Source organism: Colletotrichum tamarilloi (assembly GCF_030869305.1).
Source record: "Colletotrichum tamarilloi strain Tom-12 chromosome Unknown Scaffold_1.1, whole genome shotgun sequence".
NCBI classification, from domain to species: Eukaryota; Fungi; Ascomycota; class Sordariomycetes; order Glomerellales; family Glomerellaceae; genus Colletotrichum; species Colletotrichum tamarilloi.
Window position 1 is genome coordinate 1631599 of NW_026849384.1, and position 19677 is coordinate 1651275.

The 19677-nt window shown below is 54.8% G+C and overlaps 6 protein-coding genes across 6 annotated transcripts; 4 read left to right on the forward strand and 2 right to left on the reverse strand.

The window, feature by feature from the left end:
- Nucleotides 1–381: 381 nt before the first annotated feature.
- Nucleotides 382–2331, reverse strand: CTAM01_00547 (uncharacterized protein; the record flags this gene model as incomplete). The annotated part of the gene is made up of 1 exon (XM_060516598.1): nt 382–2331. The coding sequence occupies one exon, from the start codon at nt 2329–2331 to the stop codon at nt 382–384; it is 1950 nt and encodes a 649-aa protein (XP_060389224.1).
- Nucleotides 2332–3138: 807 nt separating this feature from the next.
- On the forward strand, nt 3139–4365 carry CTAM01_00548 (uncharacterized protein; the record flags this gene model as incomplete). Its single annotated transcript, XM_060516599.1, has 4 exons — nt 3139–3438; nt 3659–3797; nt 3956–3983; nt 4098–4365. 4 exons carry the CDS (start codon nt 3139–3141, stop codon nt 4363–4365), a joined length of 735 nt encoding a protein of 244 aa, XP_060389225.1.
- A 3700-nt stretch (nt 4366–8065) lies between these two features.
- CTAM01_00549 (uncharacterized protein) lies at nt 8066–9455 on the forward strand (the record flags this gene model as incomplete). Its single annotated transcript, XM_060516600.1, has 2 exons — nt 8066–8390; nt 8455–9455. 2 exons carry the CDS (start codon nt 8066–8068, stop codon nt 9453–9455), a joined length of 1326 nt encoding a protein of 441 aa, XP_060389226.1.
- Nucleotides 9456–12068: 2613 nt separating this feature from the next.
- Nucleotides 12069–14369, forward strand: CTAM01_00550 (Ppx/GppA phosphatase; the record flags this gene model as incomplete). Its single annotated transcript, XM_060516601.1, has 3 exons — nt 12069–12175; nt 12520–14082; nt 14174–14369. The coding sequence occupies 3 exons, from the start codon at nt 12069–12071 to the stop codon at nt 14367–14369; spliced, it is 1866 nt and encodes a 621-aa protein (XP_060389227.1).
- A 1479-nt stretch (nt 14370–15848) lies between these two features.
- Nucleotides 15849–17793, forward strand: CTAM01_00551 (uncharacterized protein; the record flags this gene model as incomplete). The annotated part of the gene is made up of 2 exons (XM_060516602.1): nt 15849–15906; nt 15968–17793. 2 exons carry the CDS (start codon nt 15849–15851, stop codon nt 17791–17793), a joined length of 1884 nt encoding a protein of 627 aa, XP_060389228.1.
- A 142-nt stretch (nt 17794–17935) lies between these two features.
- Nucleotides 17936–19574, reverse strand: CTAM01_00552 (major facilitator superfamily transporter; the record flags this gene model as incomplete). Its single annotated transcript, XM_060516603.1, has 4 exons — nt 17936–17947; nt 17998–18487; nt 18540–18643; nt 18696–19574. The coding sequence occupies 4 exons, from the start codon at nt 19572–19574 to the stop codon at nt 17936–17938; spliced, it is 1485 nt and encodes a 494-aa protein (XP_060389229.1).
- Between the last annotated feature and the right edge of the window lie 103 nt (nt 19575–19677).

Genomic DNA, 19677 nt, shown 5'->3' on the forward strand with positions numbered 1-19677 from the left:
TAAAATATCCGACGTCCTTGCCGAATGTCGTTTCATCATGTCCATCGTCAATAAGAAGCCGGGCTGCGGAGAACCGACAGCTGTGAACAAAGACAAAGGAGATGTCATCCACATCGCAAACCATCTCAAGCAAAGTGGCCATTAAGTAGTCCTCCAAGCCAGGAAGGGTATCTTCCTCTCGATATGTGAAGCAAATGTGTCCGTAAGAAGTGAAGTAAGGAAATATCGGGGCCATCATCAAAGCGTGCTGTCGTCTATGTACCAGTCGAAGGGTATGTCCTTGCAGGAGTATCTCCACAGGGGTATCGAGCAGATAACTCGCATGGACTCATAAGTCGTGAGAGTAACGGGCGTAGCAACATGTACAAAGAAAATGTTTCACTAGAAAGGTGATTCAGACCGGCGGCGATTGCTGTCTCGGCGTCTAAAGTTGCGAAGGCGTTCGTCAATGTAAGCCAAGCGGTCAGCCAGCTTACGAGGAGGAGCAGAGCCACCATCCCCGCTGGCTTGTTGCTGGATCGTGGCAAACGGGCGAATAGTGTCATGATCAAACTCTTCTGGCTGTGTGAAACGATTCGGGAAAGAAAAGCTAGTCTTGGTTCCAGGGAACGGTGATCCGAGCCTCGCAGGAGGTGCGGTTGGCGCAGCCAAAAAGGGATCAGGCAGGTTGGGAAGCCTGGACGCAGGTATCTGCATTGGGGCTGTGAAGAGCCCACTGAGACTTGTACGAGGTACAAAAAGGTCGTCGTGTGAGTTCCTATCCGTGGAACTAAATTCGACTTCTGGTTTAACCGGTGTCTTGGGTAGGGTCTCAGAAGGCATCGGCTCAGTCCAGAGGTCGGAAACGAGACTAGGTCGTTTGGTCTTGCGCGGTTCATGAGATGCTTGTCTGGGTCGTCCAACTCGCTTTTGCGTGTTCGATCGACTTCTGGTCAGACGCGCCGGCGACTGCAACGTGCGCCTGTGGCCAAGACTTTGGTTCTGTCTTTGAGGTACTGAAGAGACAGCAGCAGCCAGCGCACCAGTTGAGCTGGGCCCGTAGCTGTTGGCCATGAAAGGTGTCCCCAGTCGTGGGCGGTCTTCGAGAGGAGCATCCACCTTAGAAAACTCCATGGGGAATAGTGGGAACGGCTCAGTCATTGATTCTTGAGCAGGAGGTTCGGGTTCCGACTTGGTAAGTTGCGCCAGAGGACCCAGTGGTTGCATGGCTTCTGAAGTGCTCAGAGTAAGCGACATGGACATATCGTGAGCTGAGAAGACGGACGGGGAACGGGCCGGTGTGGATCTTCGGTTCCAGAAACGCGCCGCCGTTCTGCCGAAAGGTGTCGGGCTGTTGGCGAGGAACTTGCTGGTGCGGGCCGATGATGAAGCGGCTTTGAGCTTACACAAATCTCTCAAGTGAGCTCGGGTGGAAGCGCAAGTGTGCGGCCACTGGAGAAAGGTGCAGGTCTCGATAGTAGGAGTGCTGCTTCCGCTCTTGGGGTTGAGAGACTTTCTTCCCCCCTTGGGGCCTCTCCAGCTTCGCTTCGCTTCCCTCGCAACGCGAAGACAAACCCCGTGAGGCGGCACGCCACTTTTAGCGGTACGGAACGGCGTGACCTTGGGGTCCTGTAAATAAGTAAGGTAGGTAGCCCAGAGGTGGTCACTCATTGCCTTCGTCCACGGGGCCTTTCTCCTCTTTGCCTTTGGTTTGGATGAGGGTTCGGTAGGTTCTTCAACTGCGTCGAAGAATGAGTGTTTGACGTGATCCGACGCGTCAGTCTCTGGGCTGATGCACTGCAGGTCTTCTGATGCTAGGGAGAAGCGACTGAAGAGGGAAGCGCTGGTTTGCGTGGACCGTGCGGTAGATGGCCGGCTGGACTCGCACTCCGGGGTAGACTCGCCGCTACTGAAGGCAGAGTCGATGGACCAGTTTGGATACCGTCTAGGGGATAGTGAGGGAGCGGCGCCAGGTGCTGGCGTCTTGGGTGGAGAAAAACGCCTTCCGCGAAGTTTATGTAAGGCGAGCTCGTTCAAGTCATTGAGATTGTGAATAACCGGGTACGTCATGCTGGAAAATCGTGTTTGCGTGTCCGGCCCAGCCGACTCGGGCTCTTCGATGCTGGGAATCGGAACGTCGGCGGCAGCAACTGACGCGAGGAAGTGCGTCGTTGGAGCGTTCAAGTTGGATGCGACGCGCCTTTTCAGTCTCAATCGCGGACGCGGCGGCGATGGAGGCTGAAGCTCCTCGTCCATAGCGGAAGGCTCCGGTGTTTTGGGGTTTTGCTGATCCGGGTCATGGAAACGAAAGCCTTTGGGCAGTGTCGCCGCTCCGGAATGTTGAGGGTTCATGTTAGCGGAGTTAAGGAGGCGAGGAATGTCGCGACCTCTTGGAAAAATGCTGGCGGCAGGTAGGCCTCGCGATTTCTAAGCCGTTTGGTGAACGTCTCTCCGAGAACAAAGGCGACGTGGTCCTCCAATTGTTCTTGTGGTGGCAAATTTGAGATAAAGTGGTATTTGAGCGCGTGGTAACGTCCCTGAGCCTCAAAGGGCTTTGATTGACCTCAACGGCTGTCGCACAGAATGGGCGCGATATTTAGTGTGCAACACAAAATATGTCCAACACACTACCTAGGTCGTGTACTGCTCAACCAATGTAGATCCTGTAGCTGGTATGGAGCGCTCAGTCAATTGCAATCAGGTATGCGACGGCCTCGGCTGGATTCGAGGATCGTGCGATTCAACACCGCTTTCTCGTCAAAACATTGGTCGAATGGAATAGAGAAAAAGAAAACGTTGTCTTGGTAATCGTGGTAAATGTCGTCGCAAGTGTCGCTTCGTGTTATGATATTCGTGGATGGATCGTCTGGACGTCCGGGAATCGTCGTCGCAATACTGTAGATAGGTAGGGTCAAGGAAATAGGTCGTCGCGACGAGCCAGACGGACGTAATAATTCTTCGTCTTGTTTACTGGTGAATGGCTCGTGATTAGGTATGGGCTTATCGGGGGAAAATCGAAAGCGCGCAACCCCCACCACCGGAGGACGGCTGGTGTTTGCGAAAAGGAACGACTGTGGTTGAAGAGAAAGGTGGGAGGAGGAAGTTCGGACAGGCTTGGGCTGAGGCGGACCGGTGTGGTATGTATGGCAAGGTCCAGCGATGGTGGGCGGGGTGGAGAAGAAAGAGCGGGTGGCGCGAACCTTGCTCGAGGAGCCGGGACAGGGCGGGAGAACAGAGAACACCTCTGGTCCTGGCAGGATAGGTACGAATGGGAAGAGACCTGTGCCTGCGCCTGAGCCTGTGCTCGTGCCTGAGGGTTGCAGTGAAAAAGGTCCACAGGCCCTCGAACACCGAAAAGTACCTCACCAAGCCAAAGTTGAGGTGAACCAAACTTCACACACTGCTCGCTTGAACCCCCGTGCAGTCCTGCAGTTGCAGTCGGTGCAGCAGCAGAGCGTGGTGACCGGGGGAGGGCGTCCAAGGTCCACGGGTTGCAGTCGCACAGCGGTTGAGCACGCTAGAATCCCCCACCTAGGCTAAACCCAAGGGAACCTAGTCAAGCCGTCCAAGGCGAGTGACAGTGGAGCGTTTGTGACTGACGGACACACCAGTAGCGGCTCGAGACAGGTCCAGAAGCTCGCCAGCGCATGTGGCAGAGTGGAGTCTAGGGTGAGCGTAGTCTCGTTTTGCGCCGAGAGACCCTGAGGATGCAATGTGCGGTGAGATGCGCAAGGTAGGAAGCGCCTTGTTGAAGGAGGAGACTGAGGATCGCCTGCCCCGTCTGCCACTGGGACTGGGCCCGGTTGAAGTCGTGGCTTGTAAGTTGTCCAAACTCGATCTCTCTTCTTCGCAAGGAATCCTGGAGAAGAAGCTACTTTGAAGTTTGAGCGAAATGGGTGGCGGCGTATGAAATGGGGTTTGGCGACTGCAGTAGTCGTATGTACTCCAGATACACTGTGTCGTTCGTTTGGTGTAGCTATTCGATGGACACGACAGGAGTGCAGGTACGGCGAATGATGGAGCAGCGAACGACGAGGGTGCAGAGTCCGAAAGGAGCGATGGAAGCAAAGCAAAGCAATAGCATCGGGCTCCCGTTGGTCGATTCGTTCGTTCGCCAGCTGCAAAGCAAGGTACGCCGCGCGTGAAGTCTGGGAAGCGCGCCGGACTAGGTATTGGGTTGGCCAAGACAAGCAGCCGATGCAGGTCACCGTAGTAGGTATGCTTGGTGACGGAGAACTCAATAACACCAACGAGACGACTGGTCTTTCTTGGGTGTCGGACGACGCAGAGGATGTAGCAGATGCCGCGAACGAAAAGCTCAAGCCACGACTAGCAGGGCTCAATCGTAGACGGGCTGATGCAACGGACGAGACGACAGTCGAATGAACAAAGCAGACTGGGAGTCCGGATAGACAATGGCAAGCCTCAAAGAGACTCACAGAGAGACGGTCGAGACGATCAGGCCGCTCGGTTTGTGGGGCAGTGAGACAAGAAACCAGACGATGCTGCCGAAGCTGGATGTGCGTGCAGAAGCTTCGTGCTCGCTATCTCGTCTTGGGTAGGGCGCGTTTGCCCTGCGTCTGCGGTGCTTGTTGGTGCGAACTTGCGGATGGTGGTTCTCCTGGCCACAGCCTGTGCGGCGGTTTGCGCTTGGTCGTCTGCGACCGGGGCAGGGAAAGAAGGGAGGCTGGTTTCTGCGTCTGCAGCCAGCAGGCTTAATTAATGTCTGCCGGGAGTGTCGTTCTTGGGACGAACAGAACCTCGAAGTGCAGCGATTGAGCGTTGAGCAAGCCACAAAGTGGATAACGAGTGTTGGGGATGGTCGAAGATGAAGACTGGATGATGGCCAATGAACGAGAAAGCGTCCTCAAAAGAGTGCTAGTTGGCTCGAATGTGGCAACGATGACGGAGGAGAGTGTAAGACGTGACGAAAGTCGGATAAGTGAGCGAACACACGGCCTGGTCGTGTTGTTGAAGTAATATTCTTAGATGGGCTGTCAACCTTGGTTGAGCCGGTAATTAGGAGTTTGAGTACGGCGTACGGATAGTAGGTGAGCACGAGGTAAAGCGTTGGATTTGGCCGGTGAAAATCAAGGTGAGTGTGACGGGCGGGAAGCGACTCATTGGCATCACAAATTGACAATTGTGGGCGGTGACGTCCGTCCAACCCAAGTTGAGAGAGAGAGAGAAGCGGCGGCGCATGGGTGGGGGCGAGGAGTGCGTGGAGTGTTCCAAGAAAAAAGAGACGACGGATGAAACTGATTTGAGTGCGATCCGTGCGAGAGCTGTGGGAACTTTCACGACTTGGAGTGCTGAGAGGAAGGGGAGGAAAAAAATCAGACATCCGATGGCCGATGGTCGACGGCCCAGATGTGAACTTGTGAAGTGCGGAAGCGACGCGTTCAAGACGCGGCTAAACGCGTCTTTTCGCGTTGAGTGGGTCAACTCACTCGCTAAAGTGGATACTCGCCTGGTATGTATGAATTTTCATTGGCCAGTCAGACCCACCAGGGCACCATCTGCTGGGCCTGCTCGATGTGCTCTTGGCAGTTATGGTTGGCACTTGCCTCTTGGTCCACCACCACCTGGAAGGAGAAGGCACCTCCTCGTCTGTTCCTCCCCCCGATCGGTCTTTCCTTGCTCCATCATCCATGAACGGGAATCTGCCAGCTGAAGTCCCAGAGTCTGGACCTGCCGCACCACAAAGTGCATGAAGATGCGATGCCAGGATCACCGAGCAGAAAGCGGCTGTGCGGGAGGAGCGGGGAACAGAACACGAACAGACGAGAGTTCCCAACTTTGCTCACTTCCATGCTACCTAATTACAACTTTCCAAGGGCCAACAACTACCGCCAACTCTTGACCCATTGACTGAATCATGAATAAGGGGCCCGATCTCTCCTCCGTACTCCGTCGCTCTTCGCCGTCGGCTCTGACTCCCATCCTTTGTGCCAGGGGCAATCGTTAGCTGGGAGCTACTCGGGAAAGACTTTTCATTCCATGACTTTTTCACCAATGTCCAAGCTGCAATACGACGGACGATTACAGATACCTGAGGCAAATGAATCCTGGCCGAGACTAACATCAGCTTGCACACACTCTTACAACGGCGCCGGCATAGAAGCAGAGGCTGGGGAACAGGCTCTCTCCCAAGTCTATTGTACCCAAATCCATGTACGATGCTGGGTAGGGGTGGCCACTGATGGATGATACGAACAAGTCCCGCGGCTGGCGCGAAACACACGAATAGCATCACCGTATGCTGCGTCGCGTTGTGTGTTGTGTTTTGTTGTACTGTGCTGCTATACTTCTGCCCCTAAAGCTTGCAATCGCTACACTTGGCCCTCGAGCCAATCGAAGCACAACATGGCGCGTTCGACAGCTGCGAATGCCTGCCTGGCCCTGCACGACGATGGGGTTTGGGATGCGGTGAGCCCGTCTAGGTAAGGTTCTTAGGGGCGGCAAGAGTATCAGCACGGGTATCTATGGCCTGGTCGATACTCTCCAACACTCTTATCATACATACCTATGGGCAGGGCATGGTCAACTGCAAGCAAGGCTTCTTCTAGTGCGCCGAGTATCATGGGCTCTGCACCCTTCATGAGCTCAAAACCATGGGCCACCAATCTCTGGCCGGAGAAATGACAGGAGGCCCGCCCCGGGATCAGCGAGTCTACTGCGACGCTGCAGCTGAACGCTTCGGGATCCGCAGAGGTGCGTTATTGCAAGAACGGCGGGCTTTTCATGCAGTGTCCATGTTTTCTCTCTCGTCCTATGTCTGGGGACATTGGCTTTCGAAGACACTACGGCAAGACAAGATGAGTTCATATACCTTGATCACCAGTATTCAAGTTCACCGCGGCTCAAAATCTTGACTTTCATCCGAGTTCTGTGTGCAGTAGGTGGTGTACCGCGGCATGCACAGAAAAGGTCAGGCTAAAGTCGTTCCCGTCCAGACGATCAAACCGTCCGAGTCAAACGAAACGGCGACCCCAGAGGGAACTGAACAACTGTCAACGGCTTCGGTGCAACGTCAAACCTAGAGGCTAGAAGACCTTGGACTTTGCGCTGGCCCAATCAAAACATAGTCTACCAGACAGTCTTGGCACTCTGCGTGGCACCGGTTCGGTTGTCCGCTGCGAGATCCAAGCAGCACGAACCCGGGGATGCTGTGTTGTGGTGCGCCAAATCCCCTGGTCTAGGCCGACGTCGCGAGCATTGCGATAATTCAACGACGTGATCAGACGGAAACATTCAGTGTAAGCTTGGCCACCAATGCACAACGGGTTGTGCCTGGGCCGTGTCTTCACTACTATCTGCCATCCGAAATCACGCTTCGGTGCCCGTGATGATGAAACAGGTACGACTAAGTCGCCAGGCTGTCTCATTGACCCTCAAGACTATGTAGGTAGTGATTCCTGGTCGTGAGACGAACCGACAAGGGGCAACACTTGAGATCAGCGGCAGTAGGAAAACTAAGCCATGAAAGTTCGCGGCCTATTCTATTTCAGCCTCAAAGCTGGTCAGGCGGCAGCCATTATTCACTTAAACTCGACTACAGACCTCACTACCGCCACAGAGAAATAGCGTTTCTCGTCGCATGTTCCTGTTAGCGTGCGCCGAACGCGAATCCCACGATACTCTGTGTTCATCGCTCGATAAAGGACATGTCGAATCAGTACCTCTCTGCAACCTGCGATTGCCAGAGTTCTCACTTATTCGGCATCTTACAAAATACCATGACGCTCAGAAAGGGACAGAAGATCCAGGGGCATTGCGAGACTGCTGAAGAACGTCGGTAAAGATGGCATCTCGGACTAGCAGCCTGTCGAGCGCGCTATCGCCAATTCTATCCCTTTAATAGCTGTCGATCAACGCCATGCCATTCCGAGAACGACTGAGAAACGCCACATTTCTGGCTCGTTCAGCCAGGCGCGAAGCTTTCCATTCCACTCGTTTCGCCCTCGATAGCTGGCTGGGCGTCTTTCCTTTGAGAGAGTCGCCTCTTCCGCCTCTTCATCAGCGAGATGGTTTCCTCAACTCTTCTCATCACGGCAGCAGCTCCAACTGCATCGATTAGCCCATCATGCTCGGCTCGACATCTTTATCCCAGCTCATGAAGCTCGTGGGGCCGATGCTCCTTATTCTCTGGTCAGTATGGTACTTGGGAATATCACGGCAGCATGTACAGACAATCACCCGCAAGTTCCGCAATCAAAGGGAGCTATTCATCAAAGATTTCCTTGAGCACGAAGTTGACGGACGCTTTGACGGCGCGGCTATCCAAGGCCTGTGTGCCAGCAAGAAATGGACAAAGGGATTGATGATGGGCTGCGATGCAGCACCAGGAGGGATTGGTGAAGTGCGGAATGCCCACTTGCACTGCATTCGCTTTGCGATCGAGGCAGGAGGTAAGCATGTCCCTTGGATAGAATGCGGGTTTCTGGATGATGATTTCAAACTAATCGATGCCAGCGGAGTTGATCCTACCCGAGATCATACCTCGTTCAGAAGACGACATCAAGAACATTAATGGACGGCCCGCCGTGCCTCTCGACTACTACTTCGACGCAGCCCACCTCAACCACGTTCTCCAGACGTATTGTCCTCAGATGAGAGTACACGGGTCGATGAACGACCTGTACGACGTGCCGGAAGTTTTCGAGGCCCTCCAGTTTAGTATCGCGGATACGAACAGCAACTGGGTCAACGGCACCGTCCTAGCCGAGCCCTCGGACTGGAACAAGCAATTCCACGACTTCATCAACGAGAAGTCACCCCCCGCAGAAAGGGTATACCCCTTCCGCACCCATCTCAAACATACCCTGTGGACGTGGCCGACGGCACGTGACAAAGCGCCCGTGGCCTCTTCGTTCGGACGCATGCTTCGCATCCGCCCGGATGCCCGGTGCCTCGCGGCCTCGGCGCTCTTCAGCCTCGAGTCCCGCTTCCAACTTAATCTCGACCCGCGGACGCGGTACCACCCGTCGAGCTTCGTGGGCGTCCATCTACGCACCGAAGAGGACGTCAACGAGAGGTTCCCAGACTACACGACGCAGGCAGCCAACTACCTGCACTACCTCTCCGAGTCGGAGTCGAGCGTCGCGTTCCTGGCCTCGGGCGCCACCGAGACCAACATCACGGCGTTTGTCAACCGTGCCGAGGACTTCAACGTCACGGTCGTCACCAAGACGGATATCTTAGACGACGAGGAGCAGGAGGCGCTGGAGGCGCTGACGTGGGACCAGCGTGGACTGGTCGACTACGAGATCATGCTGCGCGCCGGCATGGTGGCGGGCGTCAGCGCGAGCAGCTTCGCGTGGAACCTTGCGCTGCGGCGGTCGTACGCCTTTGGGCAGGGTCCCATTGGCGTGCCGCTTGAGCCTGGCGAGACGATTTCGTGGAAGGACGAGTATACCACGCTGTACGGACGGCACGAGAACGCGTACGCCATGAGGGCGACGGTATGGCCGTGAGGTGTTGACGGACAAGGGAGGGGAAAGCATTAATGCTAAGTGCGTTTTGGCGGGACGTGAAGGGGACCAATGGAAACGAGGATTTTAACAAACAATATGGCGGCAGCTCGCGAACATCTAAACAAAGATGTCTGGACGCTTATGGATAGTGGTGGTCTACGGGCGTTTCTGTCATTTACCCCATCTACAATGCAAGGGATATCATATCAGTCTCATGTCAGATGTCGTCTTGGGATGTGTGTGCACATGTCTACAAGCCCGCTACACTGTGATGTTCTTCGTCTCAAATCACGCCGTTGGTTCCTTCTCGCAGCCCGATATCATATGGTCCTTACAGCTCTTCATTAATATTCGGCGAACGACTGCTTTTGTAAGTTGTCAAGAGGTCGTTATTGTCAAGTTTGATCAATGGTTGGATGGCATCATTAGGTGTTGGTTCACCTGCATATCCGGCTTTAGTGTGGTGAGCTTCACCTACCCAGGCTTTTTTTTTTTTTTTCAACCCGACGTTGGCCGAGCCATCTCGATTTTCCGTCCGGTGCATCCAAACTGCAAACGACGAGTCGCTTCGGGTCCGGGTTTGAACCCCTCATTTCGGTCAAATACTTGTCCTTCTCATGCCGATGATTGCATAGTACGGTAAGGATAAATGTCGACTGCTAGATAGCATGAGCAGGGTCTGCTTGAAAAGGGAGAGGGAAAAGACGGCTGCTAGAGTTCAGGTTGTCCAGGCAAACGTATTGGCTTGTTCAGTTCACTCATTGACTCGTGTGAAGGGACACGGCAATGTTTGTGTAACCATACTTGCCATGGTATGAAGCAGAGCAGACAAGCCGCCCCCGTGCCAATTATTCGCGAGGGACCCCGCCACGCGACCTCACATCACCTATTACCCCTCGTTCGACGTTCGTCAAGCGAGCCGTCAATGACTGACAGGTGAAAAAGACAGGCAAGGAAACGGCAGGCAAGCGGCGACCACGGCTGCTGACCCGCATGAAGCGATGCATCCAACTGCAGTAGAGGTGCGTCCCTCTTGCGTAGCCCAGTGCTCCAGACCCCCGTCATGTCAGTCAAGGCAGTGGTAACCCCCGCCGTCACGCGACTACGTGACCCGCCTGACGCTTCTCGGCTCTGGGGCCAGGACCGTTCTAGATGTGTGAAATATCATGATGGAGGAGCACGAATTGGGCCATTAGTGAAAGAAAACATGACTTCGTTCCAGTTGCGTTGATTGTTGGTTCGTATTTTGCGTAAACCTGGTTGAGGATATGTCGTGAGATGGATGAGGCAGGTGGGGGAGGGGGAGAAAGATGAGGGGTGAAGTCAAAATGGGACGAAATGGTTCCTACTACTGTGTATTAGTTGCGCAGCGTGCCCAGGGGGGTCTTCTCGCGGATGTAGGCTCAGCGTTGCTAGCTCCGTGTAGACCCAGAGCTTGGTATCCATCTCAAGGAGATCCATGGATCCTTGCGGGCTTTTTTTTTTTTTTTGCTGCTTGCTTCTGTGAAGGCACAAAGTGAGTGAAGTTGCTTTCTGGATCGTCCCCTTGCGTTGCTCATCTTCACGTGGCCGCCTCAAACTAACGTAGCACTGTAAGTAGCTGTCGTGAGCTGCATGATACGGACCAGGTATGAATATTACGCATTACTACACAGTAGGTTAGTCTAGAGACACAGGCTGCGTCTTCTGGTCAGACTCGCAGCTGAGGTTTTCCAGGTTTCCGGGGCTCCAATTCCAAAACGCATGCCACTCACTCACTCACCTCACTGAATGAGAGAGTGAGAGACGGGAAGTGAGAGAAATGTGCCGCTGCCCATGGCAATAAATCCACACGCGCAACACGCTCCGTTTTCATCGCTGCCTTCCCCGTCGTTCCCCCCCCCCCCCCCCCCCCCCCCCCCCCCCCCCCCCCCCCCCCCCCTCCCCCCCCCCCCCCCCCCCCCCCCCCCCCCCTCCTCTCCCACCCCCCCCCCCCTCCCCCCCCCCCCTTCCCCCCCTTCCCCCCCCCCCCCCCCTCACATGCGCCTCTCTCCTCTTCCAATCCTTTCTCTCACTCAGTCACTCTCACCTTCACTCTTAATACTCACTCATCCTCACCTCACTCTCCCCGAATTCCAGCAGACTGACGACCTACCTTACCGTACGGACACACTGAACCACTCTCAGCTCTCTGTCTCTCCGTGTCTCGCCTTCCGTCACTCAGCCAGCCGTTCGCATCTTTTGGTACTTTTGCAAACTTACCTACCTGCTACATTATATAATCCTTCTCGCCCCGGCTCGGCACTCCTCTCTCTCCCCCCCACAGACAAGAACCGAGAAAAGAGCGTTCGAATCCTTTCTGATACATACTCTGTACTCCGTACACACACCTTTCGTACCGAGAAGAAAAAAAGCAATAAAGGCAAATTTTGGTTGCCGACATCCGCGGAAATCCCTCTGCACAGCGCCTACTTTGAGCAAAGATACCACCCAACCATCCGCTCTCTTTTCTCTTACTCTACGTTACCTTACCTCACTCACTCTACCCTTTTCCGCCCCCAGCTCCCCTCCCCCTCCCCCTCCCCCTCCCCTCCGATCAAAAGACTATCGGCTTCGCGCCTCCCGCTGCCGGCCATGGCTACCAGCGCTGACATCATCACGCTTGACAACTTTGAGGAGCTGCTGCCAAGATGGGACCCCGCAGGCTCCAATCACCTATATGCGATTGTTGATATGGGCAGGTCAGTACCTAAGCTTTTTTGTTTCCCTCTTCGGTGCAACTATCCGCACAGATTCGTTTATGTCGAGAATTTCTTTTTCCTTCTGTTTCTGCCGGATCGCCCTCCAGGATTGCCTCGCCGATGAGCAAAATCTGGGGAAAGCCTGTCTTGTCTGTCTCTGCCTGTGCTTTTGAGCCTCAATTCTCAAGGAGCACACATCTCTTTCTCATTGACACACCATGGCGGCGGGCAACGTCAGCCGGACCACGTCTTTAGTTCCCGCTTCTCCTAAAAATAAATGCACCATGACAAGAACAAAACACCGGTCTCAAATACTGACCCGAGCCACCGGCCCCACCAAATAGCAACGGCATCCGCTTCTCCATCTCGGACCTCACTCCTCCACAAACCCGCCTCCTCCGGCCCATCTACCGCGAACGCGCCGGCATCTCCCTCTTTGACGCCCTCAACTCCGCCTCCACCGCCGCCTCTGAGCCCCTCACCTTCCCCCCGGAAACAATCACCCAGGTCGCAAAGACCCTAGCCCGCTTCCGTCGCATCGCCGTCTCCTATGGCGTTCCGCCCGCCCACTTCTCCGTACTCGCCACGGAGGCCATGCGCCGCGCCGCAAACGCCCGCGACATGCTGACAGCCATCCGCGAGGCCGCCGACATTGGCGTCCATGTCTTGGCCCCCGAGGTCGAGACTCTCTTCGGCGCCGTCATGGGATCGCGGTCTGCCTTCGTCGACGTTGCCCGCGGCGGCCTGTTCCTTGACCTCGGCGGTGGCTCCGTGCAGATGACCTGGGTCGACACGCGGCTACCAGACTACGAGGTCGCCGCCGCCAAGGCGGGTGAGAGCATGCCGTTCGGCGCCGCGAGGCTGATTCGCATCCTCGAGGGGCAGTCGGAGGAAGTACGCATCCAGGAGAAGCAGAAACTCAACGCGAGCATGCAGGGCGCCTTTGCAAAGTTGTGCGACAAGTTCCCCGCGCTCGCGCAAGCAAAGGCGGATCACGAGGCCGCCCACTCCTCCTCCACCACCACCGCCGCCACCACGAACGGCAGCAGCGTGGTACTCGGCGGCATTGACGCCTACCTCTGCGGCGGCGGCTTCCGCGGCTACGGCTGCATGCTCCAGCACAACGACCCGATCCAGCCGTACCCGATCCCCTCGGTGGGCACCTACACCGTCACGGGCGACTTCTTCAAGCAGACGGACAAGATGCGGCGTGTCAACCGCGAGCACGAGGGGAAAATCTACGGCATGTCGAAGCGCAGGCGGCAGCAGTTCCCCGCCATCATCGAGGTCGTCGAGGCCTTCATCCGCACGGTACCGCACCTGCGCACCGTCACCTTCTGCGGCGGCTCCAACCGCGACGGCGCGCTGCTGATGAAGCTGCCCAAGAGCGTGCGGGAGAGCAACCCGCTCGAGGCGCTCGCCGGCTTTCCGATCCAGGGCCACGAGGAGAGCGGGGGCGCAGGTAGTGGTGGGGACTTGGCTGTTGCGCAGGCAATCCTGAGGACGCTATACGGCGCCGTGCCGAAGAATGTTGACGTATCGCGGACGCCGACGGTCTTCTCGCTGGGCCTGGGACCGCTTTTTGCGAGGCAGGTTTGGATTCACCAGGGCGAGGACGACGATGCGAATGCGTCGTATGCGCTCCACGAGGCTGTTACGCGGGACCCTAGCGCGCCTGGGCTGACGCACCTCGCGAGAGCGGTGCTTGGCCTGACGGTGTGCGCGCGGTGGGGGTCGAACTTGGGCCCGATTGATGCGCAGCTGTACGGGAACCTGAGGGGTCTCGTCGCGGAGGCGAAGCTGGAGAGCGTGTTTTGGGCAGAGTATCTTGGTGCTGTGGCGGCTGTCATGGTTGATCTTGTGCCGGCGTGGCCTACCAGTGTCGAGGAGCTTGAGTCGACTTTGAGGTATGTGTGTTACGACCCCTCCTTCCTCGATATTGGAGCATGTCGAGAGCCATCGACTAATAAGTGGAACAATACTGACATTATCACATAGATTCGAAGCTACGCAGACGTCGGACCCCGAGAAAAAGAGGGCGAGCATCGATTTGACCGTCCACGTTGCACCCGGCGCGGCAGTCGGCATCGATCCTGCGGATGTCATGGGTCGGTTGGCGAATGTTGGCAAGAAGCGCAAGGACGGGACGAAGCCGGACAAGAAGGTTTCGGTCAAGATTGTGGAAATGAAGTAGTAGTTAATAGTGTTGTTTGTCCGTTGTTTTGGGTTGTTTTTGACGAGTCGATGAATCTTATGAAAGATACCCCCCTCAACTTGGCCGTTGACTTCACCTCGCTCCTGGCAACTGATATCGCTCCCATTTAAGGCCTTGCTAATGGCACCGTTTATATCACGTCGATGATGGGACTTCTACTTATGATCTCTGAGCATGATGACTTCTCCGTATGTGGCCATGACGTTTCGTTTCTAGGCTGGTGCAGTAAAAGGGGGTTAACGAAACATCTGCTCTTTCTGAGGAGAGCCCAATTGTCTTGACTTAACCACCCATTCTAATTTTGTTGATCAGCCCTGGTTTTTCTCCTGATTAAATGCTAGTGATTTCACAATGGCTTCTACGTTATCTGTGTAACGCCGGCGGTTGTAGTGGTGCCGTACGCCTGGCTGGCAGTAGCACGCAATCATTTTGGCCACACAGCCCAGTCAACTTGGTTGCAGTCATAAAGAAGAGTGCCATAAATACAAGTGTTTCTGGTCGAGTTCTATGTTTCCTTCCTTTGAGAAATGTTCCAAGCATTTGGAGCAGCTGTTCATGAACTCGTTCCTTTGTTACCAGTGATTCAGTGCACCTTTTAACCTCAACCCCCAACATTCTCATTCAAGTCAAGGCCGGGTTGTTTTTGATGATATGTATCGGCGTCGAGCGTCTGTTCCATTCACCAAGGCTGCCAGAAAGATTTTCACTCCCTTAAGAGCAGGCATCTCAGTTATCGCAAAGACTCCTCAACGATGCACAGATTTCTCTTCTATCTGCGGCATAATCAATGGTACACAACCCCTCTCTCAGGACGGAACTGCTCCGCCACCAAATCGAAACCAAACCTCACCCCAAAGCTTCAACTGAAAGACTGCCCGAACCTCGCCCTCCACCGCCCACAGCGGTAGTACAGAGTAGACCAGTACACCCAAAACCACGACCGAGGGCGGTGGCAGTAGTGCCGCCCGTGCCGCCGTGGTGGATTGATGCAGACGGGGATGTGATCATGATAGACATACTGAACGTGGAAATGCGCAGTAGCTGGGTGTTTGACATGGACGGCGATGTCATAATGGGAGGATGCGGAGGGATGGGGTGGGAAGCGCGGCGACCGCCGTCCGTGCTGGTTCCGGTGCCGGTTGTGGTGGTGCCGGACAAGACGGGGAAGCCGAGGTGTCCACTTCCACCGCGACCCGCTCCGCGGCCGTATGCAGAGGTTCGGCACAGCCTTGCGATTCCATGTAACTGACGGCGAAGCGCCCTCCAACTCAACGGCGCGAAGAGGGCCAATGAGCAGTGGCAATAATATCTGAAATGAAGAACATGACTGGGCAGTACCATTTCACCACACCTGCTGCCTAGCAGGTACCCTACCTTAGATAGTCCCCCCTCACTTGTGTAGAGCAACCAAATCTCCAGCCTTCACACATCTCGCGAGAAGCAGATGATTTGGACATCATGGCGGATCCGGGCCAGCTCTCTCTATCCGGGGTTCAGGATGCTATCCATCACCTAGGTAATATGAGTTAAACCCTTTTCTACATGGCACATTGGCTAACTTTTTGCGTGACCTATAGACAAAAACGAACCGGGTGCGCGCCCGCTCCTCCAGGACCCAGCAAGACAAGTACGACTGTTCACCCTCTGGCCAGGGACACAAGAGAGTCCGATCCAAGGGGTATTCAGTGTGGCTACTCTCGACGACGGGCCTGATTATCAGTGTATATCATACGTTTGGGGCGATGCCTCGGATACAAAGGTCATCACAGTGGACGGGAAAGACTTCAAAATCACGACATCGCTGTTCTCGGTCCTATGGCGCATCAGATCCGAGCAAGAATACCTTGCTGTGTGGGCCGACGCGTTATGCATCAATCAGGACGATCACGAAGAGAAGCGCGTGCAGGTCGACATGATGTTCGATATCTACAGCAAATGCAATAATTGCTTTCTCTGGTTGGGTGAGGTTGACCTCCTCGACGGGGAACTGAGCTTAGACATTGCTCGCTACGGCTTGAACTACATCGAATTCTTCGACGATACAGACTTGGAAAGGGAAGACAACGGCTTTTCGACGGCTGAAGGGTTGATGAAAATTGATCTCACCTTTCGAAGCCTGGCCAAATGTCAGTGGTGGCGGCGAATATGGACAGTCCAAGAGTGCGTCGCTCCTCACACGGCAATGTTTCTCTGGGGCCCCCTCACGATCTCTCGGTCGTCTCTGATAAAGTTCCGTGAAAACTTTTGGAACGTGAAACCAGCAGGACGTGAATGGACAACTTACAGTTACAAGGGTAATGCCGAGGCAATGTTCACGCTATTGTCAACAGCACAACTACTCTCGATGGCGAGAACACTATCCAAATCAAGGCCACAGACAACGATGGGTGGTGTAGCTAGTCTTAGCTTCCTTTGGATGACCTGCGACCACCAAGCTTTAGACCCACGCGACAAGATCTTCGCTCTACTACCGTTCATTACAGCAGCTTTAACGAACACGAATTCAAGTAACTACAATATTGACTGCGTTGAGGTATACAGCCGCGTCACGGTGGATCTTATCCAATCTTGTCGGTCATTACTCCCACTCATGGGACGCCGGCAGAGCGAGATGCCGTTGGAAGAACCATCTTGGGTTCTGGATTGGCGTCGCCAAGAGGCGGCACAACACAGAAAGTCACGTCCATTTATCCAGATTATCGGCTTAAGCTTCCAATTCAATGCCTCACGCGGCGTTCCTAAACTACACTATCAAGACCTCGTTTCGCGCGACGGGCGGCGCCTCAGACTACGTGGATATTTCGTCGGTACGCTTGTGAGAACAATCATGTCACCAGCCGAAGTCTCCTCGGGCCCTGGCCACCGCTTTGATTATTCTTACACCCTCCGAAATCTCATCAAGACATGGAAACGGCACGTGGAAGAAGATGCTTTCAGTGAGTTCCGAAGGCTGGATAGGCCATTGTTTACAAAAGCAGCCATCGCAGAGTTTTCTGAGATGTGGAATGGCATGGAGAAAGCTAGGGAGTATCTGCTCGATCTATCAGCGCCCGAAGAGTTTGGCATGAAGAAGAAAGTAACGATGCTAATGTGGCTGCAATCCAGAGTCATGAACATCTTTCTCACGTGTGGAGGTCGCTTTGGCGTCGGAACACACGACACGAAAGAGGGAGACGAGGTCTGGATCCTCTGCTCAGGATTCATGCCGCTCGTTTTACGACCAATGAAAAATAACAGTGAGCAGGGGAATAACAATGGCGACGTTGACGATTCAGCCACCTTCGCTCTATCAGGGAGGTATGACAGATATCGTCTAGTGAGTGAATGCTATGTGCAGGGGGTAATGCATGGCGAGCTCTCAATCGGATCAAATCACTGTTTACGGACTATCGACTTATGTTAAGCTGATGTTGTCACTTTACTAAACTCGCGAGAGTTGGGATCGTTCATAACTGTACCTCAGTCTATTTCATCAAATCTAGTGTTTTTCTCATAGGGAGAGCGGGACTCTTACATAGCACGTGTTTCTCGAGGTGCCACAGATATCAATACACGTACTAGAATATGTTAGTGAAGGCTCAGGTTCAACAAAGGGATGCCAACGAACCTTGAAGTACTTGTTCTGCAAGTCTGTCTCGTCCAGGAGCCCACGCTCATAAGCCTGCTGCTCATTCTCCTCCGACGTCGCGTGTTCCGCCCTCCTAGACCGATTTCTAACCCACAACAGACACCAGAGGCCACACAGGCATGCGATCTGCATACCAACGCAGAAGATCATCATCGCGACGCCCAGGGGGTACCGCGGCGCCTGCTCTGCCTTGAAGAAGAAGGGACCGACAAAGTTCCCGAGACAGTACCCGATCAGAAGCATTGCGTTTGTTGTTATCTTCTTGGTGTGGCCCGCGGTGTTGGCCGTGGCGACAGACATGGACAGCGTCCAGGTCGCCGTGTAGGCGAAGGAGATCCAGAGACAGGCGAGGCGGCCATAGGGGTTGGATTGATCAATGAGCCAGAGGCCGAGGATACCAGCAAGGAAGGGGGCGAGACAGGTAAGCATGATGGCTATGCGAGCGTTTGGGTAGTAGGAAGCGAAGAAGCTGCGTTACGTTAGCTGGGAATCAGGAAGCTGAAGATTTACGGCTTGCTCACCATGCCAGGGGACACAGAATGAGCTGGACCGCTCCCGAAGGCATCTGGATGAGAGTAGTCTGAAGCGTCGAGAAGCCCATGCCCCTGATTACAAGACCTTGGAACTATCGTTATGTCAGTTTACAGTCTCCAAGGTAATATCTGACCACAACTCACCGTCGTCAATCCGCCATTGGGAGTGTTACTCGCCACAGCAAACAAAAACAGAAGCCATGTCTTCAAGTCCATCATGGCCTCCCTGAACTGGGGCCACTTGAACTTCTTGTTCTCGACTCCCGTACCGTTCGCCTTGACGCGACTAATAACCATCGCTTTCTCCTTTTCTGATAGAAACTTCGTCGTCAATGGCGAGCCAGGAAGAAAGATGAGCATGAGAATCCCCCACGCCACCGTAATGGCGCCCCAAAACAGAAACAGAATCCGCCAGCTCGCGATAGACCCCTGCACATGCCCAATCCCGAACGTCACGATACCGGCCGTGATGTACCCCAGACCCGCAGACCCGATCCAGATGCCCATACGAACAGGTTGCTCCTTTCTCGAATAGTACATAGAGAAAAGCAACATCGTACCCGGGTTGATCGAAGCCTCGAACGCACCCAGAAATGTCCGCGTCGCCGCAAGCCCAGCAAAATTATGCGACGCGGCGTGGCACATGAGCACGGCGCCCCACAACACCACGGTGGCCGACATGAAGGTGTTTATGGGCAGTTTCTGCAGCAGCACGTTTGTAGGGAACTCCCAGAAGAGGTAGCCCAGGTACAGCAGCGCGCCGGCCCAGGAGAACTCGGAACCGGTGAGGCCAATGTCCTCGCGGATGCCAAAGACGGCGGCGTAGCTCAGTGTCGTGCGGTCGATGGACTGCAGGGCGTAGGTGATGCAAAGGAGCGGCATGAGGCGAAAGTCGAGGCGTCGGAGGAGCGCGGAGCTCTCTTCCGGGTCGATTACTTCACCTTCGGCTGCGTCGAGGAGGTCGAGGGGCTTTGTTGGCTCGGAGGCCATGAGCTCCTCTTTGGGAGTCATTTCCGTCTTCATGGTTCGCTGAGTCGGATCTTGGGAGAGAGAAGAGAGGGTGTTTCGGCCGCTGCACTGCAGGTCGCCAGACTGCATCTAAATCTAAAGAACATCTAGCTATATA